The following is a 25,376-nucleotide window of genomic DNA, read 5'->3' as shown; positions in this document are numbered from 1 at the left end:
AAAACCTCTTTGGTTATTGCAAAAAACAACAACAACAGAAAATCCTGTTTGGTTAGGGCAAAACAAACAAACAACAACAACAACAAAAAAACAAATCATGTATGGTTCGTGCAAAACGAACAAACAAATCCTCTTTGGTTATTGCAAAAAACAACAACAGAAAATCCTGTTTAGTTATTGCAAAGAACAACTGCCATTTTGGCATAAGTAGATAGATGTATTTTAATTTGTATCATTCTGATATTTTACTGGTCCAATTTTCTAACTACACAGATGTTTACGCGAATTCATGTATACTGAAGATAAAAAAAATCAGACAAACTTTCTGATTCCTGTACATTTTCTGTTTAGAATAAACGGTTGATTTGCAAACAACAGGTCTATATATATTTTCGATTTTATTGTAGCTAGGTAAATTAAGGACGGCTGACATCTAGTGGCAACTTTTACAATTACTCAAATAACAAACCAAAAATAATTTCCCAATTTACAGTTGTTTCCCAGCTGTTTTAAGGTTACAATTTACGCATACATTCATTTATAATGTGTATTGTGGATAAACTGATAAGTAGGAAGCATATTTAGTTTTTTCGTTGAATAGTAAATAGATAAAATAGACGCACTACCAGAATTTTAAGCTACAAGACAAAAAACTTACTTTGCATTAAGGAAATACAATTCTTCATACATCCATTTTAAACAATACGTATTACAACATAACAGCAGTTTTTTCTATGTCTAATGGTTGTTTATTCATAATTCGAAAGAAAAAAATCCCAATTCTGAGGAATGCAAAATGTATGACGCATTGTAGCCAGATGCTTTAGTTTATTAATTTACACTCGCCGGTAAATTACGACGAGGCCTTTTCGCCCAAATAACAAGGCTCATCAGACCAACTGGGATACCACAGAAACGGTAGTGGTTGAGACGCTTTTATGTTATAAAATGACATGAACGACAACTGTTAAGGTGAGAACTAGATTAAGTTGGCGAAGTTAATTTTTTATCTATTTTATGAGTCATATACAAATGTAAGAATTCATAATACAATCTAGTTGGGCTTAGCAATTATGGTGAGAATTATACATTTGACACGAGTTCACAAAATGAAAATATTCGTCACTTTTCTTTGGTGTAATGAACTCTTCTGCTTCATCAACTAATTAAACTTTACATTTTACACCATATTATGAAGTTTTTTGTACTGTAAATAGGCCTAAGTAGCATCTTAGACAGTTTTGTTAAATGACTATCATCACTCAATATTTGTTATTGCCTAGGTAACGACTTGACAAAAGGCAGTGATAAAAAATAATAATTCTGAATTGTTACTTCACACAACAATGATTTCGTACCCCGTAAGGACTAGCAAAATGTGTAAAAAATTACAGTTAAGATTGTTTTCCCATTCAAGCCGTCTCCAACCATTAGAAGCCTATTAAGGTTTAAGAAAAAAAAATGTAAACAGGCAAACTTTGAAATAACTTATTTATTCATCATGAGAGAAATGCTATACAAGTTTTAATACTAGGAATGTGGGTGTCAAAATCACAACAAACATCACATTACGGAAAAAACTGGTACTGTGGTATTTAATTAATAACAGTAATACACAATTTAACCAAACATTTATTATTGCAAAACTGTTATTGTTTTTGCAATGAAAAATAATTGCGGTTTACATGTTTTATTAATTACATTACTAGTTTAAGCATACGAAGCTACAACTAACGTGGAGCTCTATATAAAAATACAATCGTACCTTAATCTCTCAGCCACCAATGTGACAAGGTTCATACTTATGTATGTATAGCTGGGTTGTATGTTAAGCTCAAAACACTGCTCAGATATATAGTTTACAGTATTTACAACCATAACAACGCCTCAACACATTCTTAAAACAAATACACCAGTTATGAACAGGAAGTAATCTTCAATCCTGTTGAAGCAACAACAGAAATTATCTGCTGACTACTCTCACATCAAACTTTGTGGAATTCTAATAAACCAAAGGCAATTGTTTTAATGTTTTTCCAAAGTTAAAGTGTTACAAAATATTTTTTCTTTATTATGCCTCAAGGCACAAACTGAAGTTAAAAGCATTGTTTAGAGTTACTGTAATAAGTTTAGAAAATTTATTAAGAACTTCATATTTTAAGTGATAAAACAAAGAGATGAAGCACAGTCTTTAAATAATATGCATTTTAATATATTTACTTATAACTTCCATGAATGTAACAGCTAACATTAGTACATATTTAACAGAGTAGAAAACACCATGGCTTTCAGATTTTCTTAACAGTTATTTATGTTAGGTTGTGGTCATTACGTTGCTTTGTCCACTCTTACCCAACCCTCCAGATATCTAAGCTTGAGAACAACTATCTAAGTATACCTGTATATTGAAAAACGTTTGAAGAAGATTTTACTAAAAATAAAAATATCTGAAAAATACGTTGAAATGTTTCTAAATTCTTCAACTGTTTGTAGTTTTGCAATTCCATATTTAATACCAAGATGACTTGTTCAAAGAGAAGAACCAGCTAAATATAATTACATTCTGTTATAAAGGTGCTAAAAATGCACATACTTATATTTAGATGGAAAAATGATTTTTTGTCTAGATGAACAAACTGTTTTTTAATACTGATATTGTATCCACAAAAAAGTTTAAGACATTGGACAGCTATTTGATGACTGTTGATTCAAGACTTTCCACATGTAACTTAGTAAATTCTATAAGCTGTTTGTTTAATAACATCTAGTGACATTTTAAAATGGTAAAAATAACACAAATCCACTGCACAACAAACCAATAATTTGATTTAATCATGCTTAACTGGATAAAAGGAACCAGCCAGTAGTTTAAAACTAGCTAACAGAGGTGAGCAACAACAACAACTAAAAACATATTTCTTTAGTATTCTTCTTAACAACAATCAAAGGATGTCACTTCATATTATTACTTCAATAATTGTTGTCTATGTGGGAGAGTTTCCACCTTATTATTGTAGAACAATATTAAGACTATTTGTTTGTAATTAAATAAAAAGCTACACAATAGGCTATATGTGCTCTTCACACTGCAGAGATCGTAACCCAATACTTAGCATTATGAACTTGAGCCCTACTGCTGATTTACTAAAGAGCATACATATTAAGTCTGTAATTGAAGCAGGATTTTGGCATCTCATTTATCAAACTTTATTTTAAATGAATAAAGAAGTAATACCAATGGAGCACAAACAAGTAAAATTTAAAACAAACACAATATTTGTTCTAGGATTTGATATAAGCTTAGAAAAAATCTAAGCAATTTAGATATATACTAATGCTTTGCACCAGTATTTTTTTATTTTGATTCCCATTGCACCACCTTCTAATGTATAATTAATTGGCCATTGGTCTAATTCCGTGCATGAGAGTCCTGAGGCCTGCAACACCTCACACTCAAGTAAGAAGAAAATACCATGATTTTATCCTCCATCATACGCTTGAATAAAATAAAAAAACTTACATTTGACGTTTTTTGGGATGTAAATATATTTACACGTTTTTGAATTAAAAACTGGAATTGCCAAGTACAATCAACCATGATTGGTTGGTCTAAGTTAAAAAAAACTTGAAAACTGTAAAGAAAATGAAAAATTTATAAAACTTTGTTACAAATGGAGCTAAAATGTGACCCTGAATTGGACTTTCAATAAAGAAAATTGACATTAAGCTAATGCAAAAAACAACATAAGCACTACTGTCAATAAAGTAAAAAATAAAGAAATACAAATTTCCAAAAAGATAAAAAAAAGAACTGGAAAGTCTGTTTCTTCCTCCAATTTTCTTTGAATGTTTACCATGCTTTTATTTTTATTCCCCTTTTGGATATTTAATACTGCTCAATTTAATTTGCTCACAACCCCCCCCCTTTTTTACACTTTTGATAATTAGGAGAACCTATAACTTATGAACCCTACCACACCTTAGTTGTCAGAACTGTTATCCCTCGAAACCATATTGCTTCACTACTACATTAAATATGAATCTGTAATGTGTATTAACATTAAAGTTTTTACAAAGTTTGATGGGTTTTAAATTTCAAAACAAATATACTAATTTGACAGTTCGAAACTCTTAAATGACAAGTGAAGAGTTCTATTTTCTTACCACATCACCACATTTTCTGACAGAATATTTTACAACCACACTATTAACCTCTGGAAATGTATAGAAATGCTACAATATCAACAATTTCATAACAATTGTTCCCACCAATCTAAACCTTGAGACCAACAACAGCTAGGCTACAAGTTATCTACTGCTATTTGATAATCTTGTACTTCTTTTGGTAAAACGTAGTTAATAAATTGTATGCAAGAATTTATAACATTCTGATGTAACACCAAATTATGTTGTACAGTTAAAGCCAACTCATTCCAATTATTATGTTCAGTGCTGAAAAGTATTCTTGATAAAACATAAACACTTAAAGAAAATTAAGAGGACCAGTAATAGAACTTGATGGTATCCCTTTTACTTACTCAGGAAGCTGCCAATAACTTTTTAATTCACAACCTAAATCTATAAATGCTGTTTAACTTTTACACTTGGGGTGTGCCATGTAACAACCACACAAAAGCATATGAAAAAACTTGAAAATAAAAATTAACCACAATACAACCACATACAAGTGCAACTATATTTACAATTAAAAGTAGCACTGCTGAAATTCTACAAGGCTTATCACATCTATTATATTCTGGAAATACCTGGTAATTGAATGTTAGAATGAAAAAACACACCTTTCTTAACAAGAAGAATGCTTCAGAATATTATACTGATAAATTATGATTCCTACACTTGGTGTATACTATTGGAATTGATTGCGAACAGTAAGTTGTACAGTTTTAATCAGTCAGCAAGCTCCCTTGAAATTATGGTATTATATTTAGTCAATTGGTTCAAGTATTTAATTTTTTAATAGTTTTACCTTCTTTAAAAAAATTCATATAAAAATATTCATACAAGTTTAACTACTGTCTTGTAAACTGTAATCAAGATGCCTAGAAAAAAATGTCTTGTTTTTTTATGGACTAATCAATTACTTGGATATATGGGGTAAACATAACTTCTGTTATATATATACACACACACACACACACAGACACCGTGCAAATTATTCCAAATAGGCTTAGAAAATTTCTTATTTGAAAACCTTCATCAATACAGAATGAATACATAACAACTTGAGCTCTTTTATGAAATACTGAGCTTCACAAATAAAAGTTAACCAATTTGAGATTATTTCATTGTCTAATTCTCCTGAAAAAGAATTTTTTAAATAACTGATTCATCAAAATCCCAAATATATGTTAGGCATTCAAATAAAAGTTTCCCTGGAGTTGACATTCATCAAAATACACTTTTTAGTAAAGCTTCTTACAGAATAAAAATAAACAATTCAGGTTTATACAACTAGTTTAGAATTAAAGAAAAATAGTTAAGTATGTAATTTCATTTCCACATGCAAGAATTTTTTTAAGTTCTACTTTTCTTGGTTAAGGTATTTTGCAAGAATCGAGTTATTAAAAAAATATTTCTATGATACACATATTTAAAGCACTGAATTTTGAAAATGAATAACAAAGTCTGTTTGAATTCACATGTATGTAATATGATTAGTACTCACATCAGAATCATAGGTGGGGAAATTTTACAAATAAACTATGAAAACTAATTTCTAGAGTGTGTAGTAGTAGTAATCTAACAAAAACTGCTAACTTTCTTGAATCTGCTTCCAAATCACAAAAACAAATAAAAGAAACATTTAAAATTTTTTTTTCCTGCATTGTACATTCCACAACAGTTAATACTCTTAAGGAAGGTAATATCGCCATTTTCATTTTATTTTTATATATATGTGTAGAATGAGACAGATATTCAGTATAATAAATTTTTTGGCCATTATATTAAATTCATAGTTCTAAACAAGAAGTACAAAATATACTACTGCAGTTAAGTGTACCATCTAACAGTTTCTGAATTGTCTATGCACAAATGTACTAATATTTTCAACTGAAAAAAAAGTCAACACCAAGATATAGACTGTTCCCTGTTCATCTGATGACGCACGTTTGCTAAATCAACAAGCAAACATCAAAATTGTAATTTAATTTGGTAAGCATGGTTACAACAGCAGTAAAATAGATGTAGAAGTTATGGAAATGTAGATCTTTCAAGAAAAGGGTTATTTAGCAATAACACAAAATTTATACGGCATATAATATAGAGAATTGATACACAAAAATTATTCCTTCCTGCAAATAAATTAGAAATATAATATATAAAAACAACAATGTAAATAAAAAGACATCATTTATAACAATAATAACTAAATATATTTATACTTGTAGTATGAAATAGGGTGTAAACAAAGCACAAACATGATATAACCCCTCCAGCATTAAGTACATGATGATTGCAGTTCTATCAAAAGTTTTACTAAAAACTCAATACTGATAGTGAAATACAGAATACTGTCATGTAAAAAATAATTCTTAACATTAAATGATTTCAGCCCTCAAACTGGTCATTCTGTTATACAGTTACAGTGTACATAAATAAAATATTAGTTCCAATAAAACCATAAAACTGTTTGAAAATACGTATATAGTGTGACAGCTAAAAAGGTTTACATATACTTGTTTTATTAACTGTCCAAATTATATGTTCATTGATAAAAACAAACAATCGCAAAAATCTCAAAACAAGAATGGAAATTTATTATTCTATGAAAGGAGGCTTTAAAGTTTAGATTTTTTGTATAGATGCACCAGACCAGCATTTTGAAACTTCCAAAAACTGCTAAAGTTAGAGCTCTTAAAAATTCATCAACTCACAGCAAGGCAATATTTTGTCATTACAATCCAAAATAACACAATAAAATGCAAAGCAAGTAAATGAAAATGAAACATTTTACTTCAATCACTGAAATACCATGTTTAAGCTCTACAGTGATGTCATCTTGTTTATTAAGTGTCACTATAAAACTTTTTCAGAAACTTAACTTTTTCTGAGAGGGTTGGAATTTAGTTGATTTTCTATATAAAAGCAGTTATACAGCTAACCTTTTATAAGATTAAAAAGTTAACACATTTTAAATGAAAACTTTATATAATTCACAACAATTGCTTGGAAGTTTGATATAAGACATTAAAACCAAATACAAGTTATCACTGTCAGCTTGCTAACAGGGCCAGTCAAAATCAAAAGCAATGTAACATATAATTTAAGGACAACAAGGGACTTGTTGGTCCATCAAGGACATCCCACCCACAAAACTAAACTTTAAAATAAACTCAAAGCTAGCCCTTATCATTCAACTATTTGTCAAGCCTTCCCTTAAACTTACTGCATCCAGCAGGTCTGAAGGTAAACCATTCCAAAGACCAACTACGCTAGTAGAAAAATAAAGCTGTCTTGGCTGAAGATGACTCCTCCTCTACCAAAATTTATATCTGTGTGACCCATAGTTCTACCATTCTCATCATTAAGTATAAAAAAGGATGATGTATTAACACTATCAATTTCCTTAACAATCTTAAACACCTCAATCAGATCCCATCAAACTCTTCTCTTTTTCAAAAGAAAACAATTTTAGAGATCTTGACCTGTCCTTGTATGATAACTATTCCATTCCAGGTATAATTCTAGTAGCCCTCCTTTGAACCTTCTCTAGCAATCCAATGTCCTTCCTAAGATAAGGAGTCCAAAAGTAAATACAATACTTCAAATGTGGCCTTGCCAGTAACCTATACAATGAAATAACACTTTTATACTTTTATTCAATATTATAGTAGATACAGCCTAAAATACTACTTGCCACACCATTAGCAACAGCACACTGCTTGGATGGCTTAGGAGACTGATTAACCAGAACTCTGAGATCTTTTTTCTTCAAAACCAATCCAATTATGGTAGTTATTTAGGTTTGAGATCTCTCGGGTTGTAAAAGAATCTTTGGGGCCCGAGAAACATCCTGGGATGCTCAGAAACTTTTGTTTCTCTTCACTCCACTAGAGGTTTATTTATACAAGCCTAAATGAGAATTTTAATCACAAAATGAGCCAATGGGCTGAGTAGGTTAGAAGATGGTGAATGAGAGTACATAGTGCACAGAATATGCGAGAGAAGGATGCCATCAAACAGCAGGCATCGATTGGGAAAGCCAAAGAAGAAAACCAGTAGACTTGAAGGTGGTGAATACGTGTATAAGTTTATATCACATGGTGATGATGTCGGTTGAGGATTCAATGAGTGCAAGTTGGTAGAGAGGGATAAGGAGAATAATATACACCAGTGCAGAAGTGAATAGATTTATATTTTGATCATTTGTGATTAATAAAAAGGTGAGAGAATGTCCAAAGAATGAGTCAGAAAGACTTAAAATGTTTGGACTTGAGAAAATTAGAAGATTAAGCTTAAATAAAGTAATCAAAAGTAATTAAATTGATAAAATGATCAAACAGCCATTTTCAGGGGGGCAAGGACCAAAGCCCAAGTAAATTTTGATGTGGGGGGAAACCAGAGAAAACCCACTTTCACGTACAAGTATCGAATATTCTACTTGACCAGTGCCCAAGACAAAATGCTGAAAAGCAAATATTAATGCAATAAGTCATCTAAGAATTAAAGTATTAATGGTAGGAGATGAAATTAGTATGAGGAGGGGTAAGATTAATCACAATTTTAGGTGTTGATAAAGTTCATGGGTGAAGTATACTTGAGTCATGTGGAGGGTGTTCCAGCAACTTTGGAAAATTCCATAATTTGTATGTTCTTTGTACGTGATTATTTGATAATATGTTATAGCTAACTTAAAAACCCTATTTTTCAGAGTTGGTATGTCACTTAGTCTTTCTAGATACTCATGCAGGGTGTAGGGTGGTAAGCAGAATGCTGTTTTGATTACTTTGTTGGTTCTGTAGTTTGGAAATAAGCATATTAGACATATTGCAGGAGGATACAGCTTAGCCATATTCAATTAGGTCTAATGTAAACATTGCATATTGTGATGATTGTTTTGTTGTGGTATCCTTTGTTCAAGCCTCCTGTGCAGCGAAGACAGGCAATGAATTTGCTGGTGCTAGTGAGAATGTTATGAAAATAGTTTGTCCAAATGATTTTTTTATTAAAAGTGGGGCCTAAAAATTTATGGTTTTTGTAAAGGCAATGAGGTTATCATAAAGTTGAAGTTTAACTAAGGGAATTTTATTGGACCTTTTGCCAATGTTTCAGTGAAAAGCAGTAGTTTGAGGCTTTATGGGGTTCAACAAGACTCTCCAACTGTTGCACCAGTGGATAATTCAATTAAGTGAGTCGTGGACTCTCACAACTGCAGTACATGGGTCTTGTGATGTGCTCCAGACAGCTACGTTGTCAGCATGAGACACTAACGTGTATGGTAAGGAGGAAACAGGGATATCGTTAACAAATAGTAAATATAATAAGGGGGCTTAGAACAGAACCTTGGGGAATGCCAGCATTAAGTTTAAAGGGACTAGAGGTAGAATTGTTAATTTTAATGCAAGCAGATCAATTGGATAGAATATATATATTATTGGGGAATAACTTATATCTCAAGGCATTGTGCCAGACGGTATCAAATGCTTGTTTTACACTAAAAAAGCAGCAATTGTAGTGTGTTTTTGGTTAAACCCCTTGAATGCTGATTCAGTTATGCAAACAGGGTGATTTATTGTTTGTCTACATTTGCAAATGGCATGTTGGGTACTGCTAATTTGGTTTTTAGATTCTATGAAGTAAAGTAGTCTGTTGGAGATGATTTTTTTCCATTAATTTTCCAAGAGTATTGACTAGATTAATTGGATAATAGTTATTGGATAGGTGTAAGTCAGCAGGATTTTTAGGGGTTTCCAAATCTCGAGGTAATATCCTGCCGTAAACAATAAGATTGTATATTGATATTAGATGAATTAGGATTTTTTTGAGAATTTCTTGATGATAATGTTGTTTATGCCATCTTTGCCGGGAGATGTGCATTTGAGTGTTTTAATAGTAACCTTGGTTTCAGCTAATGAGATCAGGCATGTGTGATAGTTGTTGCTGTGAAACCTAGTTGAGCTAGTGGTAGAGAAAACTGGGTTATAGTTTACACTGTGCTGTTCTACATGCTCATTTATGGAGTTAAATGTTTATCATCAAATATGTTTTTCATAAAAGCAAGCGAAAAGGTTGGATTTATCTTCATTATTGTATGCTATAGAATTGTTATATTTTATGAAATTTGAAAAACTAGAGGATCTTACGTTGCAGACTTTTTCTGAATTTTTTCCAAAGTAGGGCTGGATTTGGTTGGCCATCATCTATTGAGTTACAGAACACTACTTACAGAGCCATTTTAAAGGTGGAACCTATCAGCTACTATATTTTCAATGTCTGAATGTGTTTGCTTTGGTAAACTCACACTGAGTATGTGGATGATTTACGAAGTTCACATAAACCATACTGCTGAATGGCTACTGACCCTTGAAGACTCAATCAACCATCACAAAACACGCTCCTTCTATATCATTGGAATCAAATAATCTGTTGAAAATTTGACAATTGAATTCTCCCATAATGTTATCCAATTAGATATGAAAGATCGTTGTTGTTTTTGTAGTTATTTCTTAAAGTAACAAATGTTAGAACTATGCAAGTTCAAGCTAATCTTGTTGGTCTCTTGTGCTAATATTATTATAGGTATAACTAATAATCCAGTTGAATGCAATAACAGATTGCTCTTGTTTTCATCAAGCAGCTAATCCTGGTTTCTTGAAATCAACTATAACAGCTGTCTGTCTTTCACCTTCAATGTAAATTGTGTTAACAGTGTTGAAAATCGGAAGAAAGTTGTAAATATATCAAGATTCAAGTTACTGAGTACTCAAAATAGTAAAAACGAATACTTGAACTAACAAAACATTTGGAGACTTTACAGTGATCACTGTTAAAATATTTTCATAGCTTTCATACTGACATTGATTCAGCAAATAAAAAAGTTTAAAATATTAAAGGAAGGACAGAAGTCAAAAGTAAATGCTTGTTTCAGTTAAAATACAATCAATACTGTGCATAAAAGGGAATTACAAATGCAGCACAAAATAATTTTTAATATCTAGTCACAGATATAATATTATAATTGGTTAAGAAGTTGCAATTAATGTATAAGAAAAGCTTTACAATTTAGCTGTAAATAAAGGTTTACAAAGTGAACCATGACACTAGTGTACAACTGAATGCATTTGGAGATGTAATTCCTATGTGAAAAGTATGGAATAAGGAACTGTATTAACTTCTGATCAAAGCACTAAAAATCAACCCAATAATGACAATATCTAATTAAACATTATGTTTTTACATAGAATGATTCGAATGCACTGTTTTGTCAGTTGGGTATTGTTATTATTATGTCAGTCTGTAGTTTGGAAGAGCAATAGAAGAGTGAATTTTCTAAAAAAAATTGCTTTCACTATTAAAATATCTAAGATTGGCCCTGTTAGCTAAGCCATAAAGCTAACAAGGTATACCATTAAACAAGATTTGATGAGCCAGACATTTCTGTGTACTAACATGCTTGTAGATCCAAAATCAAATATGGATCCAAAAAGCTAGATTTGTAAGTACATGTCAATAACTAGATTACTACCTGAAAGTACTAACTTCAGTGTTTAAACATCTGCTGCTCTCCTTACAACAGTCGTAGCTTTTTCTTTGCACAGTAAGATAATTTATAGGTATTTATGAACATGGAGAGAAAAATCTTGATTGCAAAACTTACCAAAACAAATTTAACAATCTCTCCTGACTTACACTAGCAACAATCACGTCAGGCACTACTTAATGTCAGTTTACATTACACTATACAATAGTTTTAAGTTCTTCACTGTACTGTATCTTGCAACAGTTTGAATAACGACGATAGAACACAAAGACAGGTATCATTTACCTTCCCGTTTGTTACTATTACCAGAAGTCTATCACCATACTGTGGTCTCTGTGTTACCCTGAGAGTCTGGACAGGCAGTTGCCACTGTAATGTCAGACACACTCTCAGTCTCTGATGCAGAGGAGGAACTGTGAGACAGGGCTGGTGAGCTGTACACATCTGTGATTGGTGGAAGGGGGCTCTAAGGAAAGAGATAGAATCAGATTTTCTTGTTAGACAATTTTTTTTCTTCTAAGTTTGCAATTCAATACACATAAACATGCAAGTTAACATGAAGATTCTGTTTATGCTTCCCTTCATCAGAATAATTCAATACAGCAATACAAACTTATACAAACTAATTACAAGTAAAGCTAACAAGGCAGAAATATGAATCAGCTGAAAAGATGTAAAATCTGTAGGCGACAGAACTATAAAAAAATCTAAAGAAACAATGACGGTCCTTTTATTTTTTGAGAATGTTTTAAAGCATTTTTTTAATGTTTTCTCTTGTAGTCCTCCACTATTATCATATATTAAATCATATTTACTTGTTATAGTGGTGTAAGTCTTAGAAATCTATAAAATATCAAAATTCTCAGTTTGATGTTACCATATTTCATACAGTATTTCCATCAGATCTTAATAGCTTTGTGTGAATTATAAACTGTTTAATACTTTTACATGACAGTTTATAAGATAATTACCTCCAAAGAATAATATCAACTTCTGAGTTCTATATGAGAAAGTAACATTCAAACCTTAATATCTCCTTAATTACCACAACCACATAGCTATTAATCAAAGCAAAAAAAAAGAAGAAAATTGTACACACTGACATCAGACAATATCAACTAAAAAGTAGCATAGTTATTTCATACTCTTAAGTTTAAGTAAACAATAACTAACATGTCGAAGTTTTGGCAGTCGTATTTTCTCTCTAAAAGTAATGGAGGCAGAGCCTGTTCCACATATACTGTGGCGCTGAATGATATCTGTACGGTTGCCTTCCTTCTCCTGGTCCACGTGATGAGGGATGTCTGGGTTGGAGGTGCTGGACAGGAGGTCATTAGTTGTACAGTGGCTACTTGAGTATTCACTAGTGTTCTCCTCCTCAGAGAGGTTGCCTTCAGAGCTAAGAGTTGACACAGACTGCCTGCTGCTTTGTGTATGTATTCCAACTATCCTGTGAAAGAAATCACATCTGTTCTCAAAAACAAAGCAACCAACATTCTTTACAAACACTAAAGTCCTCCATCTTAGACACCTTTTATTCCATAAAAAATGAACAAAAAGTCATGGGATGACATAAACAGCAATTATAATAGTAAGCAGAGCTCTGAAAGACCCAAGTAATTGACAGTCTGGTCAATTTAGCACAGGACTACCAGCACAGTAAGCTAACTTGGCACGTGACTATCACTACAATAAACTAACTTGGAACAGGACTACCAGCATGGGAAGTTAACTTGGAACAGGACTACCAGCATGGGAAATTTATGTGGGACAGGATTAGTAGCACAGGAAGCTAACTTGGAACAGGACTACCAGCATAGGAAATTAACTTGGAACAGGACTACCAGCATAGGAAGTTAACTTGGAACAGGACTACCAGCATAGGAAGTTAACTTGGAACAGGACTACCAGCATGGGAAGTTAACTTGGCACAGGACTACCAGCATGGGAAGTTAACTTGGCACAGGACTATCAGCATGGTAAGCTAACTTGTGAGTCTACAACTGTTTCGTGGCATTGATTATCTATCCATACATAGTAGAAAATTATTATTCACCTTACAAATATTTAAACTTAGTGCAAAACTGTGTGGAAGTTCTATCTATCTATGCATTGGCAAGCAATTATTTATGGATAAATTTTCACAAGTTTAAAACTGGTCAACCATCAAAATGAACCAATCTCGGGTAGACCTAAATAAAAACTAGAAATTATTTTAATTAAAAAAATATAAACACACTTGTGTGTGTAAAACTTAAAATATTTTGAAATTTAGCCTATTTACTGGAAATTGTAACTTACATATTTTTCAAAACCTATAAATCCAATGTGTTCTACACTATATAAATCATCTTAAAGGTATATATCTGATTACAGATTAGTCAAGGAGTTTATTTTTATCTGGTTAGTAATACTTAATTTTTGAGATTTTTAAAAAAATATTATATTACTTTATACCAATATATTGTTCACATTATTAAACAGTGAAAATTTTTTTTCCTACTTAAATTAGGTATTTTTTTCAGTAGTTATTCTGGGAAAAAACTAAAACTTGATAATCTGATAACCATGGTATTATTACATACACATATGGAGGATTAACTAAATATTACGACACCAATAAAATAAACTTTTTAGTCATTGATTAACATTAAATCCATAATGTGAGAAAATGGGTGTTAGTTGAAAAACCAAAAATAATCCTACTCAATTATATTTGCAAGTTAATGTAGCAAGCAAAAACATTCCCAATGAAAATTTAATTAAAAAAGTGACAACTGAAGAAACGAACCTTTGATTTCTAAGAACACAATCATCACTATCATCAACTTCTCCCTCCTCTTCTGAACTACTGTCATCATGCACCTGTAAAAAAAAAAAAAGAGTAATCTTAAATGTATGCATTAATATATAACATTATGCACCTACTTCTGCACAGTTATTGGTAAAGCATCTGTGTTTGTGTGAGGGGGGGGTAACTTAATGGCACAAATAGAAGTTCAGAGACACTGTCATCTATTGTGCAATATTTCATACAACAGTTTACCTTCTGATGGCCCCACAAGTGGTTGAAACGTTGTTATAAAGTTAAAAAAATAAATATTCCACTCAAAAAGGTGTACATCTGGACTTTTATTTAAAGTATACAGAGAATTTGCTCTCCTTATAACAAGTTTCTAGATATTCACAACACTGACACCTTTCATTTAAATTTGAAAAAATCTGAAAGGTGACCTTCAAATACTGTTTTTGTTGTTTTTATCATTAAGCATTAAACCATTAAAGCAAAACTACACAAAGGGCTATTTGTGCTCTGTCCACGATGGTATCGAACCCCAGTTTTTAGCCAAATATATACACAGACATACCACTGTGCCACTGGGGGGGCAACTTTGAAACATTGCATTCACAAGATTTAGGGTAAACAGAGTATATTTTAGTACCCAAGACCTCAATCCACACACACACACACAGCAAGGGTTAAAAACTATATGATCCAAAAGTTACACTACATTACTATTTCAAACATATAAAAAATTTTGACAACTTAAACCACAAAGTGCTCATGGGTCACATACCATACCCCATGTTAGTTCATGCCATTAATAAAATTTTCTTACCTATTTGCAAAACCCTATTTTTTTACTTATCTTTATAGTCCTTTTTCAGTAAAGTCACCACAGAAAACAATCTCTTTGTAAACTTAATAAACTAGGGACCATTATTACTTGGCAGGAGTCCATATCAACCTCATGCAAGTACTTATAAGGTTAAAAGTAGCCTACTAAACATCGTTAAATACACCATTAGTCATAACTCACCACAGAAAAAAGAAATGAGTACCTTGTATTTGAATGTTTTGTACTATTACATGTTACTTTATAAATTCAGAAATTAGATTCATTTCTAACCCTACTACAAACTACTAATAGTGAAAAGTATAATACAAGATGGAATAAATCTTTAAAAACCAACAATTACATAACAATATGTTTTAACCTCTTTCACAAGAAGCTAGTCAACAATCATAAACTATGATACATTATGTTTGTTTGTAATTAAACACAAGGTTACACAATGGGCTATCTGTGCTCTGCCCACCACGGGTATCGAAACCCGGATTCTAGCATTGTAAGTCTGCAGGGGGCGATAAATTATGAAGCAAATTATTAAAAAAAGTGTTCAAGCAATCAGTACTGAAGTATCGTCATTTAAACTGAAATTTATAATAAGCATCTATAATTACAATAATATGCTATTTGTTTCAAGATTGTGATTTTTACATACAGAAGTTTTTATTCTATTCACAATATCCTTTAAATCTTATGGAAATATGGTGTTTAAATAGCATATTACACTCTAATACAGAGCAGAAACTGAATAATTAATACTTATCCTTAGATCATTCAAGCCATAATTTGCTTAGTACGCTGAAATCTATTTCATAATCATTTTGAAAATTAATGACCCCAAATAAATTAAGTCATTTTTACATATTATTGTCATAATTTTATGACCAGTAAAAATTCTATTTCACCAAAAGTTCCCGATTCATATATTTTTTATATTATTAAATAATCCTATTCTAAGCCCAAATGCAATGCCACTCAAACTTTCCACTACAAAACCTTATAAGAGAATATTTTCATCTATTTTTAAATACTGCCTTCTGTTTCGAACAATCAATACTGATTATTACACATACATAAATCCAAGTTTTTGAAACTTACATGCAGCAAATGCTGTTAGTAATTCTTATTCTGAATTTAATCTACCCTAATGTGTTCAGTATACCAAGAGAAAACTGTAAAAACATCCCAATTAAATGTCAGTGAGGTCCAACTTTAAAACAAAAAATTCAAACATTATTTAATATTTGAGTTGTAAGTCTGTTTATTAGATTTTTCCATGTTAAAACAGAATTCTGAAGGTCTTCATCAAGACATTTTCACCAACTGCACAAATAATAATAAAAAAAGTAAAAGATTTTAAAGTAAAAATAAATCAGACTTTATGAATTAAAAATACACGCATGTATCCAAGTTCAGAACTGTATGGAAACCTCTGTTAAGTCACAGGAAAAGAAGAGGTTTGTAATACAACATGACCAGTACACATAAATTATACACAAACATAAAAGTATACACAGAATTTAAAATTAAAACATCCTTGGTGCCAAATGTTCCTAAATATTATGTCAGGCACATAAGAATTTAAAAGGATGTGCGTAACTGACACAAAAGATATTGCAGCAGTCACTCGATACTAAAATTTGGCAAACAACTAATTTTTCAACCTTAACCATCAATAAAATCACAATATCACTGAATACACAAATGAATTATTATGTTTTTCTAAATAATAATTACCAATTTCATACACTTACTGAAAAAAGAATATATAAGATGTTAGTATACAAGTCACATGTTTTTGCATTTTATTATGTAAGAAGTTGACTTCTTAAAAACATAAATACATGTGGTTCGGGTTGGTTGAAAATATATGGGTCTTATAGGTCAGTTTTCATGAAAAAAAAAGACCACTTTAAAAAAATATAGGCTTTAACAGGGCTAACATTATTAGCAATAGCACAAGATAGGTGTCTTAATGCCAAACAGAAAGCCTATATATAGTTCTTAGAAATATTGCCAAAGACTTGAAAGCTGGAGATCTACACCACATAATACTTTACATTTAGTATCAATTCTACAGCAGAAGAGCAGCTTTCAATTAATATATAATTCTATAGATGAATGCAATCCAAGCACTAGACTTAGGTCTAGATCTAAAATAAATCATAACATGTCCCTACAATATTGATTTGATATTTACATTCACAACCACTTACATTCAAATCTAGATCTATCTATGTTCTAGGCTAGACTACTAAGCTCTAGATTTCAGCAATGAGACAACCCATACAAGCCCAATGTAGAAAAGCACTCAGACAAGAAGTTGGCTGTGAAAATGATGGACATGCTCATGTATTTGAACAGAAAAATAACCTTGCAATAAATGTACACTTACAAGTTTGTTTGTTTTTTTGGTACCTAAAAAAAACTCAATGTCTATTCCCAGGTGGCACTTAAAAAAAGTGTCTGATTACCTAAGTAAATAAAAAATTGATTGAATTAAAAAGGCTTAAGTGATGATACCAAATAACTTTTACAAATACAGAACAAGTTGTTTTTTTTGGCTATTCATAAGTATGTTTGTTTATTTGTTATGTGTAACTTTTGTACAAAGCTATTCCAGAGGTATCTGAGCTAACCATTCCTAATTTTAAGGTGATATACTAGAGCAGAGAATCTCAAACTGTGGTACGCGTACCACTGGCGGTATGTGGAGCTAATGTCAGTGGTACACGACACGATTAATATAAAAAAATCATAAAATTTGAAATAAGCCCTATCTGAGCTTTCCACATACATATGCATACTACTCTCCTCACTTATAGACTCGCCAGTATTTTCTTCCCTTAAAATTGACAAAAATGGTACCACATATTCTTCAATTGTGACAGAAAAACAGTCACACTTCACATTAATGGTTAAGTGTTAAAAATATGAATTTTTGTTATAAGATTTTTTAAATTTTATATTTAAAATTAGGCCTGGGTTTGTAATTTTAAAAAATTTAACAAAAATTGGTATGCGAAGCTGAAACATTTGAGAACCACTGTACCAGAGGGTAGAAGGTAGCTAGATAACACCACCCACTGCCAACTCTTAGACTACTCTTTTATTAATGAATAATGGGATTGACCTTCACATTATAAAGCTCAACAGCAAGCATGTTTGGCGATGAGTTTCCATCCTGCAATTTGCAGGTTGTGAGTCAAGCACCCTAACTATCAAGCCTCAATAGTATACATGAGAACATAATTAATATAGAAACACATTAGAGATTCAAATTTGCAAATTATTTCACCAGAACTAACCCCTAATATGACCCAAATGATAATCTACTGAACAAAATACAAAACATCATTTCAAACAGGTTATATTTTAACAGTTGTTGAGAAATAGACTGTGCAAAATTCTAAATTATCACAATTCCAGTTAACAAGTTAAATATACATTCTATAATTATGAATAAAACACCTCACTTTATTCTCTACTTTAAATAATTCATACATGTATATATTGAAGAACAAATTACAAGATATAGATATCTAATTTAGAATATATAACTGCATTGTGTGTCTATGTGTGTACGTACGTATGTATGTATGCATCTATAATACATATACGCACACACAATTTGTTTTACTGTTGTTGCTTAAAGAAGTAAAACACAAACAAAAGAACATAACATACTTGTGAGTTTCTATGAGGACCAAGAGACCACCTATGACCACTAGTAACAGGAATGGGAACTGAAACAGCAGTGGGCGATTCATCACTGTCACTGATCATCCGTTTTCGTCGTTGGCTTATCTTTGGACTAAGACCTTCCTGTACCAATGGAAATGAGGTGGTTGAACCATTGCCACTCGACTTGTTGGTTGTTCTAGGTTTATGTTCAGAACCAAGAGTCTCTTCTCTTGTGTTCATATTACTATCATCAAAATTTTCATGTGGCCTTGAACATTTTTCAGAATTTTTTTGTGAGTCTGAGGGCTCTAAAGAGTCTCCTTGCTCCTCAACTGGAGTTTCAATACTTTTTGGAAATTTTTTCACACATTTGGAACATTCAGTATCACTTAATGGAGTGTGGCATTTTTTACAGAAGGCATTACAGTTAGTTTTATCACTATGACATCCAGATTCAATATCATCATCTTCAATTGGCTGAGTTTGTAATACTAATGGTTTTGATACGGTAACAATGGGACTTGTCAAGTCAGTCTCACTTAGTAAATCCATCCCATCTGTCTGAACTTCACTATCTACCACACACTGTTGTTCTTTCCTTGGACTAGGCTTGGGAGAAGAATTATGACTCCCAGCCCCTCCAAACTGGTATGTTCCTGAACCACCACAGCTGCCATTTCGGCGATGACGAGCACGGCGAATCCGGGCTTTAGCTGAAAAGTGACTGGATGGTGTGACAAAATTAGAAGCTATGGCACCAAGTTTTTGAGGACTTTCAGGGCTGTAAATAAGGCATACTCAGGTTATTAATTTATAATATTACTCCAAATACATATAATTCAAAACTGTTGTCTGCAACTTGCTTGATCATGCATCATTGATGTAGAGATTATTCTCAACTCTTAGTACCCAGTTATTCAAACTTTATCACATTTCTTAAAATTTACTCAGAACGTAAATTTTAAAAAGAATCATGATTTCACAACATTTTAAGATTTAGTTTCACTGATGTAGGCTTAGTGTGAAAGTATTATCTCTATTATTTTATGTACATATTCTAAATCACATTTCTATTCATAATGAAAAAGTTCAAAAATACCATGTTTACTATTACAAACTTGACAATATCATTTTAGGTGCAATGAGTGACTTACAAACAAAACTTGAAAGAATCATATTCAACAGTTAAATGTTTAAAACTTAATTTAGTTGCAAGATATGGCTAAAACCAAACAGAACATTTCTGATACTATGAAGTACAGCTTACAGAAGTTTCACACTGGAGTTCAGATTCTTTAATAACCTCCAATACAAGGAGATGAGGTGTTGCAGTCAGCACTAGGTGACACTCCTAGGGTTTGTGGAGAATGCTGCCTTACAGGATGTAGAAGAAAGTTCCTTTACTGATGTTGCCAGTGGCCTTCTGGTCGTATATTCTTCTCCTAATTTCCCATTTTTTTATTATTCTAGTTACAAAACATGGCACACTGTTTCCCAACAGTCTTGTTCCCCTCTTAATGTTGATCAAGAACTTCCATGTTTGCCATTTTTGCCTTACTAATGTAGAGGTTGATATCCTACCAATAAAGGTTTCTCTTTCAAGAATGTCAGCTTCCTCATTTAGTTTTTACCCCTGTATACATACATCAGGTGATGGTATTACCATGCAGTTGCTTTGCTTTCTGCTTTCCATCTGAGGACCAACCACTCTGAAATTAATGCAGTACTATCTGCAACTTGGTTTCAAATATTATGTTTGTGGCAGTGTCTATTTACAGTTCATTGCTTTCAGTAATCCACATGAAAGATTGCTTTATGGCATCCAGCTTCGTTCTTGTACTGCTTGTGAGAAGCTTGAATTCTCCACCAGCTCTCACACTATTTGTGGTTAGGAATCATCTATGGTTATGATGAGAGTTGACTGTCCACAATGGTCTTTAAATAGGTGTTGAGAAACTATTTCTACTTCACCCTCTGCCCATTCTCAATGGTTTTCTATCTAAACTGATTTCCACAGATCCCAGTGACACCAGATGTATATTCCACATCAACAAATTATTTTACTGGTGACCGTATAACACCTGTTCATCCATGACTGTCTCTTGAGGTGACTTTGACAAACCACTCTGCTTGGTTGGTGTCTTTGGAATCACTATCGAGCTGGAATGTCCCAAATGGAAAGGGGAAATGGTGAATGATGTTGCTTGTAAGCAAAGCATTGTTGGTTATCTGCAATACTACTGCTACAAGAAGATTCTAAGAATGCAAAATATGTGGTTTTCTAACATTATTTTTAGAAACCTACATCTTTTGCATTTTTTTAACTTTTTTGAAAAGCAAAAACCTACATGCACTTTAACTCACTCCCATTAATGTGAATCAAGTGTATAAAAAGTGTATGTATAAAAAGTTTCATAGTAAATACTCACTCACTAGTGTTCTACATATGTCCAAATCATACTGGAAGAGCAAAAAAAAAATAGGAAACAAAATCCAAGTGTATTTTTACTTAAATCAAGTATGCATGGTTGAGCCTATACAACTATGCTAAGACTACCATTTCTACCAACGAGGCAAAAAGGGAGCATTTACTTTAAAAATGTTTTGATTTATTAATTATAATTGTGTAGGGGAAAATTATTTGCTTCTGTAAAAATTTAGGTACCAATCTATATTTTGTTCTTTTTCAGGTTCAGAAGCAGTAGCTTTAAACTGGTGATAAAATATCCTGTAGCTTACATAAAATTGTTTTGTGTTTGTTACTCAAGGGCTATCTGTGCTAGCCATTTCTAATTTAGAAGTTACAAACAAGAGGAAAAACAGCTAGTCAACATTACCCACTGCCAACTCTTGAGCTACTCTAATTGAACAGTGTGACCAAATGTTACAACACCCCCCACTGGTGAAAGGGTGAACACGTTTGGTGATGGGAGCTGAATCCACAACTTGCAGATTAAGCACTCTAAACACCAGACCATGTCATGCCCCGTATATAAAAACCCATATTTTAATATATAATATATAAAATAATCACACTTATTCATACAAACCTGGTTTTTTCTGACTGTGACTTATAGCTTCGTTTCTTGCCAAGCCTTTCATGGGCTTTCAGCAGTGGTCTTACTATGCGCTTTTTATGAGGCTTTATTCCTGAACACTGTTGTATAGCTTGTTCCTGCCTACAAGATAAAATAAGGTCAGTTATCAGAAAAATAAATGTTATTTGAAGGAATTAACAAAAATCTGAATATTGCAATAAGAAAAGTATATACAAGAAAACTTCTACAACCAGTAAATATAAAACAAACTATATAGCTCATATTAAGAACTGTGGTTTAGAAATGTTTATGCATAAAGAAAGACTGAATTTAGTTATCTGTCATAAAATTTCAAATTATACTCAAAAACAGACTTCAGATTCAGGTAACACTGAAAATACGGAAATACCTAGTTATACAATATTTCAAGTTTACATGCAAGTAGACTAATGGATACAAATTTTACAAAGGTTGATACCAGAGAAAGATTAAAAACATTCTTTCAATCAATATATCTATTCTTGTAATTGAACACTCTAATCTGTATTCAATAAAATATGTTTCAATACTAGCTAGACTTTTGATACTTATTCTGGAAAAATCTGTATGTGTAGGTCTGCTGGAAGCATTAAATGGGATTATTCATGAGGGAATGTTTATCTTAAAAATTAATTATGCAGTCACTCTTCCACACACCAAAAGTTAGGCCTCACTTGATTTTCTTAGTGTTTCTCTATGTACTTTTTTATATACTTTTGACTTCAAATTATGTTAAGTTGCACTACACAGCAGTGAACAGAAATAAAAAATACAGATAAAATATGGGGTAAGCTCCATGAGTGTGGTTCTTTATACAATATCTACTAGTGTTGCAATACAGTGTTACAGTTAAATAAATACCAATGGAATTTATAATAAGGAAATTTAAAACTTCCAGTTTTGATTGGTAAACAAAGTTTCATGCAAAGTCTTAAAACTTTTTCTATACAATCAAATTTGGGAAATTAACAACAGTTATCAAAATTTTATAACAGACAAAATATAAATGGAATGAGTGTATAAAATTTATGCAACACTATTAATATACAAGTCAATAAAAGGGAACTACAAGGACACACTTAAAACTGTTTAACCGTAATAACTAAGCAAGACAGGTCTGATAACAATAATGACTTATAAAGTATCCTTGCAACAGGAAAATATACCATAGCACTATACAGAAATTTAAACAGAAGTTATGAATATGACCATACATAAGCAAAATATGATAAACATCTTGAAGAAAAGTGTTCACAGTTATGGTGAGTGAGACCAGCACATTACGATGTTGTATTTGTTCATCATCTCAGAAATCCTCATTGTAAAATCTCAGTGAATTATAGGACATGAAATTAAAATTACTTGTCTTATGCATGGCTGCAAAAATGTACTTATTGAAAAATACTTTAATTTTATTAAAAATAGAATATGGTTTAAGGCTTTGATAAGGTTGTACCTGTTATTTCAAGGCTATGCCAGTGATAAACATCCTAAAAAAAACATTTTGTGATATAATAATAATAGGAATAACTTTATTTCAGACACTTAGACCAGTGGCACATTACATTAGAACAGTTTAAGTTTAAATCAACATTTTTTTTAACATATATTTAATAGGCTTTTGTAGTCGTAATATCATACATTTTTGTTTCATTCCCAATATTTTAGGTGTAAGTACACTTAAATTATACAATACTTTTACATTTTGAGTTTTTAATAAAGAGTCATACTTATAATGACTAAGTTTAATATAACAATATATACACACACACACACACACAAACGTATTCCTTAATTCATTAGATTGTGGACAAACAAAGATAACATGATACTCATTTCCTATGACTTTTACTTCATTTTTGAGGCAATAATAACACCATCATTCTGATGTATCTAAAATTTCATGCCAGCCTATTTCTGATTCAAAATCAGGATTTGAGATATGTAATTTTCCCAAAGCTGACCTTTTAAACTTTCCAAATTGTATGAACAAATATCTTTGTGGTCCTAAAACTGATTTAAGATTAAAAATGTAGTACAATAACATAAGTAAATATCAGTTTTGGACATAAATATCTTCAAACCTCTGCTTAAAATTCTTCTTTAAAAAAGTTTTTAATTTCCAATTTGTTGTGCTTCCCATACATAACCAAATCCATATGTGAAAAGACAATGCCTTATTTTACTTGCCCATGTTCTCTTCCTTTTTCATCTAAGCATTTAACCATATCATAACATGCTTCAGAGAACCTATTATTTTCCATTATTATAAGCTTAAGCCAATACTTTATATTTAACAGATAGAGGTAGCTTTCTGCATTCACCCAATACAGCTACATGTTTAGCACTCTTTGAAACCCCTAAACAATATTTACAAAATGTATTTTGTACTTTTCCTATTTAAAATAATCAGAAAAAAAAACATACAACAAAATTGGAGTTACCATTTCCTTAATTACTTCAAAGTATATTTCATTGAAATTCCATTTATTTTCTTATCATAAGGCTTGCCTTTTCAGTTTGTTTAGTTAAATGTTCTGTCATAGCATAATAAGACAGTTTACTAGTTATTGCAATTCCCAGATACTTATAATACAAAACTACCTCCAACCTTTCCTTACCTATACACCAATGTTCAGAAGATTTTAAGATACCTCCCCTTCTAAAAGTTATAACTTTTGATTTCAGCATATTAATATGTACATTAGTTGACTTATAAAAGTTTTCAAAAATATTTAACATATCTTGTAGCTACACTGTTGTTTAGTGAAACACCTGTAAATCATAAGCATACAGAAGAGTTGCAATAGTACCTATCTTATTATTAACATAAATTCCAAAATCATATTCTTTCATGTGTTATAAGGTCATACAAATAGACAAATATGAAAAGGCTTATGATACAACCTTGCCATGTCCCTACTTCATATTTAAAAAATGATGTTTGTCCTTTCTGAGCTCTTGCACGATTTCTTCTCTTTTTTTTTTTATACATACTCACAATCCCTTTAAAAATATTTCTTTTTATGCTATTTTTGATAATTTCATTCCATAATAATTCAGAAGAAACTATATTAAATGCTTTACTGAAATCTATAAAAGCACAGTGAAATCTCCCTTTTCTGTTAGATAAATAACTTTCAGCAAGACAATACAGATAAAAATATTATCAACTGCCGAATGCTTCTTTCTGTATCCTGCCTGTTTTTCATATAATTTCTTATTTATATCTGCCCAGTTATTTTAATTCAAAATTTATAA

The 25,376-nt window shown here is 31.5% G+C and overlaps 1 protein-coding gene across 4 annotated transcripts in view; it reads right to left on the bottom strand.

Moving 5' to 3' along the window:
* Nucleotides 1-1,474: 1,474 nt before the first annotated feature.
* Nucleotides 1,475-25,376, bottom strand: part of LOC106463302 (mitogen-activated protein kinase kinase kinase 12-like) — a 69,720-nt gene continuing 45,818 nt past the window's right edge. For 3 of the 4 annotated variants that reach the window (XM_022390753.1, XM_022390755.1, XM_022390754.1), the window contains exons 11-15: nucleotides 22,089-22,217; nucleotides 19,042-19,819; nucleotides 14,514-14,587; nucleotides 12,896-13,172; nucleotides 1,475-12,188 (exon numbers count right to left, since the gene is read on the bottom strand). In XM_022390753.1, coding sequence (XP_022246461.1) covers nucleotides 12,039-12,188; nucleotides 12,896-13,172; nucleotides 14,514-14,587; nucleotides 19,042-19,819; nucleotides 22,089-22,217 — 1,408 coding nt within the window. In that variant the 3' untranslated portion in view covers nucleotides 1,475-12,038. The remainder of the gene's footprint in view (nucleotides 12,189-12,895; nucleotides 13,173-14,513; nucleotides 14,588-19,041; nucleotides 19,820-22,088; nucleotides 22,218-25,376) is intronic. The other variant, XM_022390756.1, reaches the window with a different exon arrangement.

This window comes from Limulus polyphemus, unplaced genomic scaffold, assembly GCF_000517525.1.
Source record: "Limulus polyphemus unplaced genomic scaffold, Limulus_polyphemus-2.1.2 Scaffold1371, whole genome shotgun sequence".
NCBI lineage: Eukaryota > Metazoa > Arthropoda > Merostomata > Xiphosura > Limulidae > Limulus > Limulus polyphemus.
This window is presented reverse-complemented; position numbering and strand designations above follow the sequence as displayed.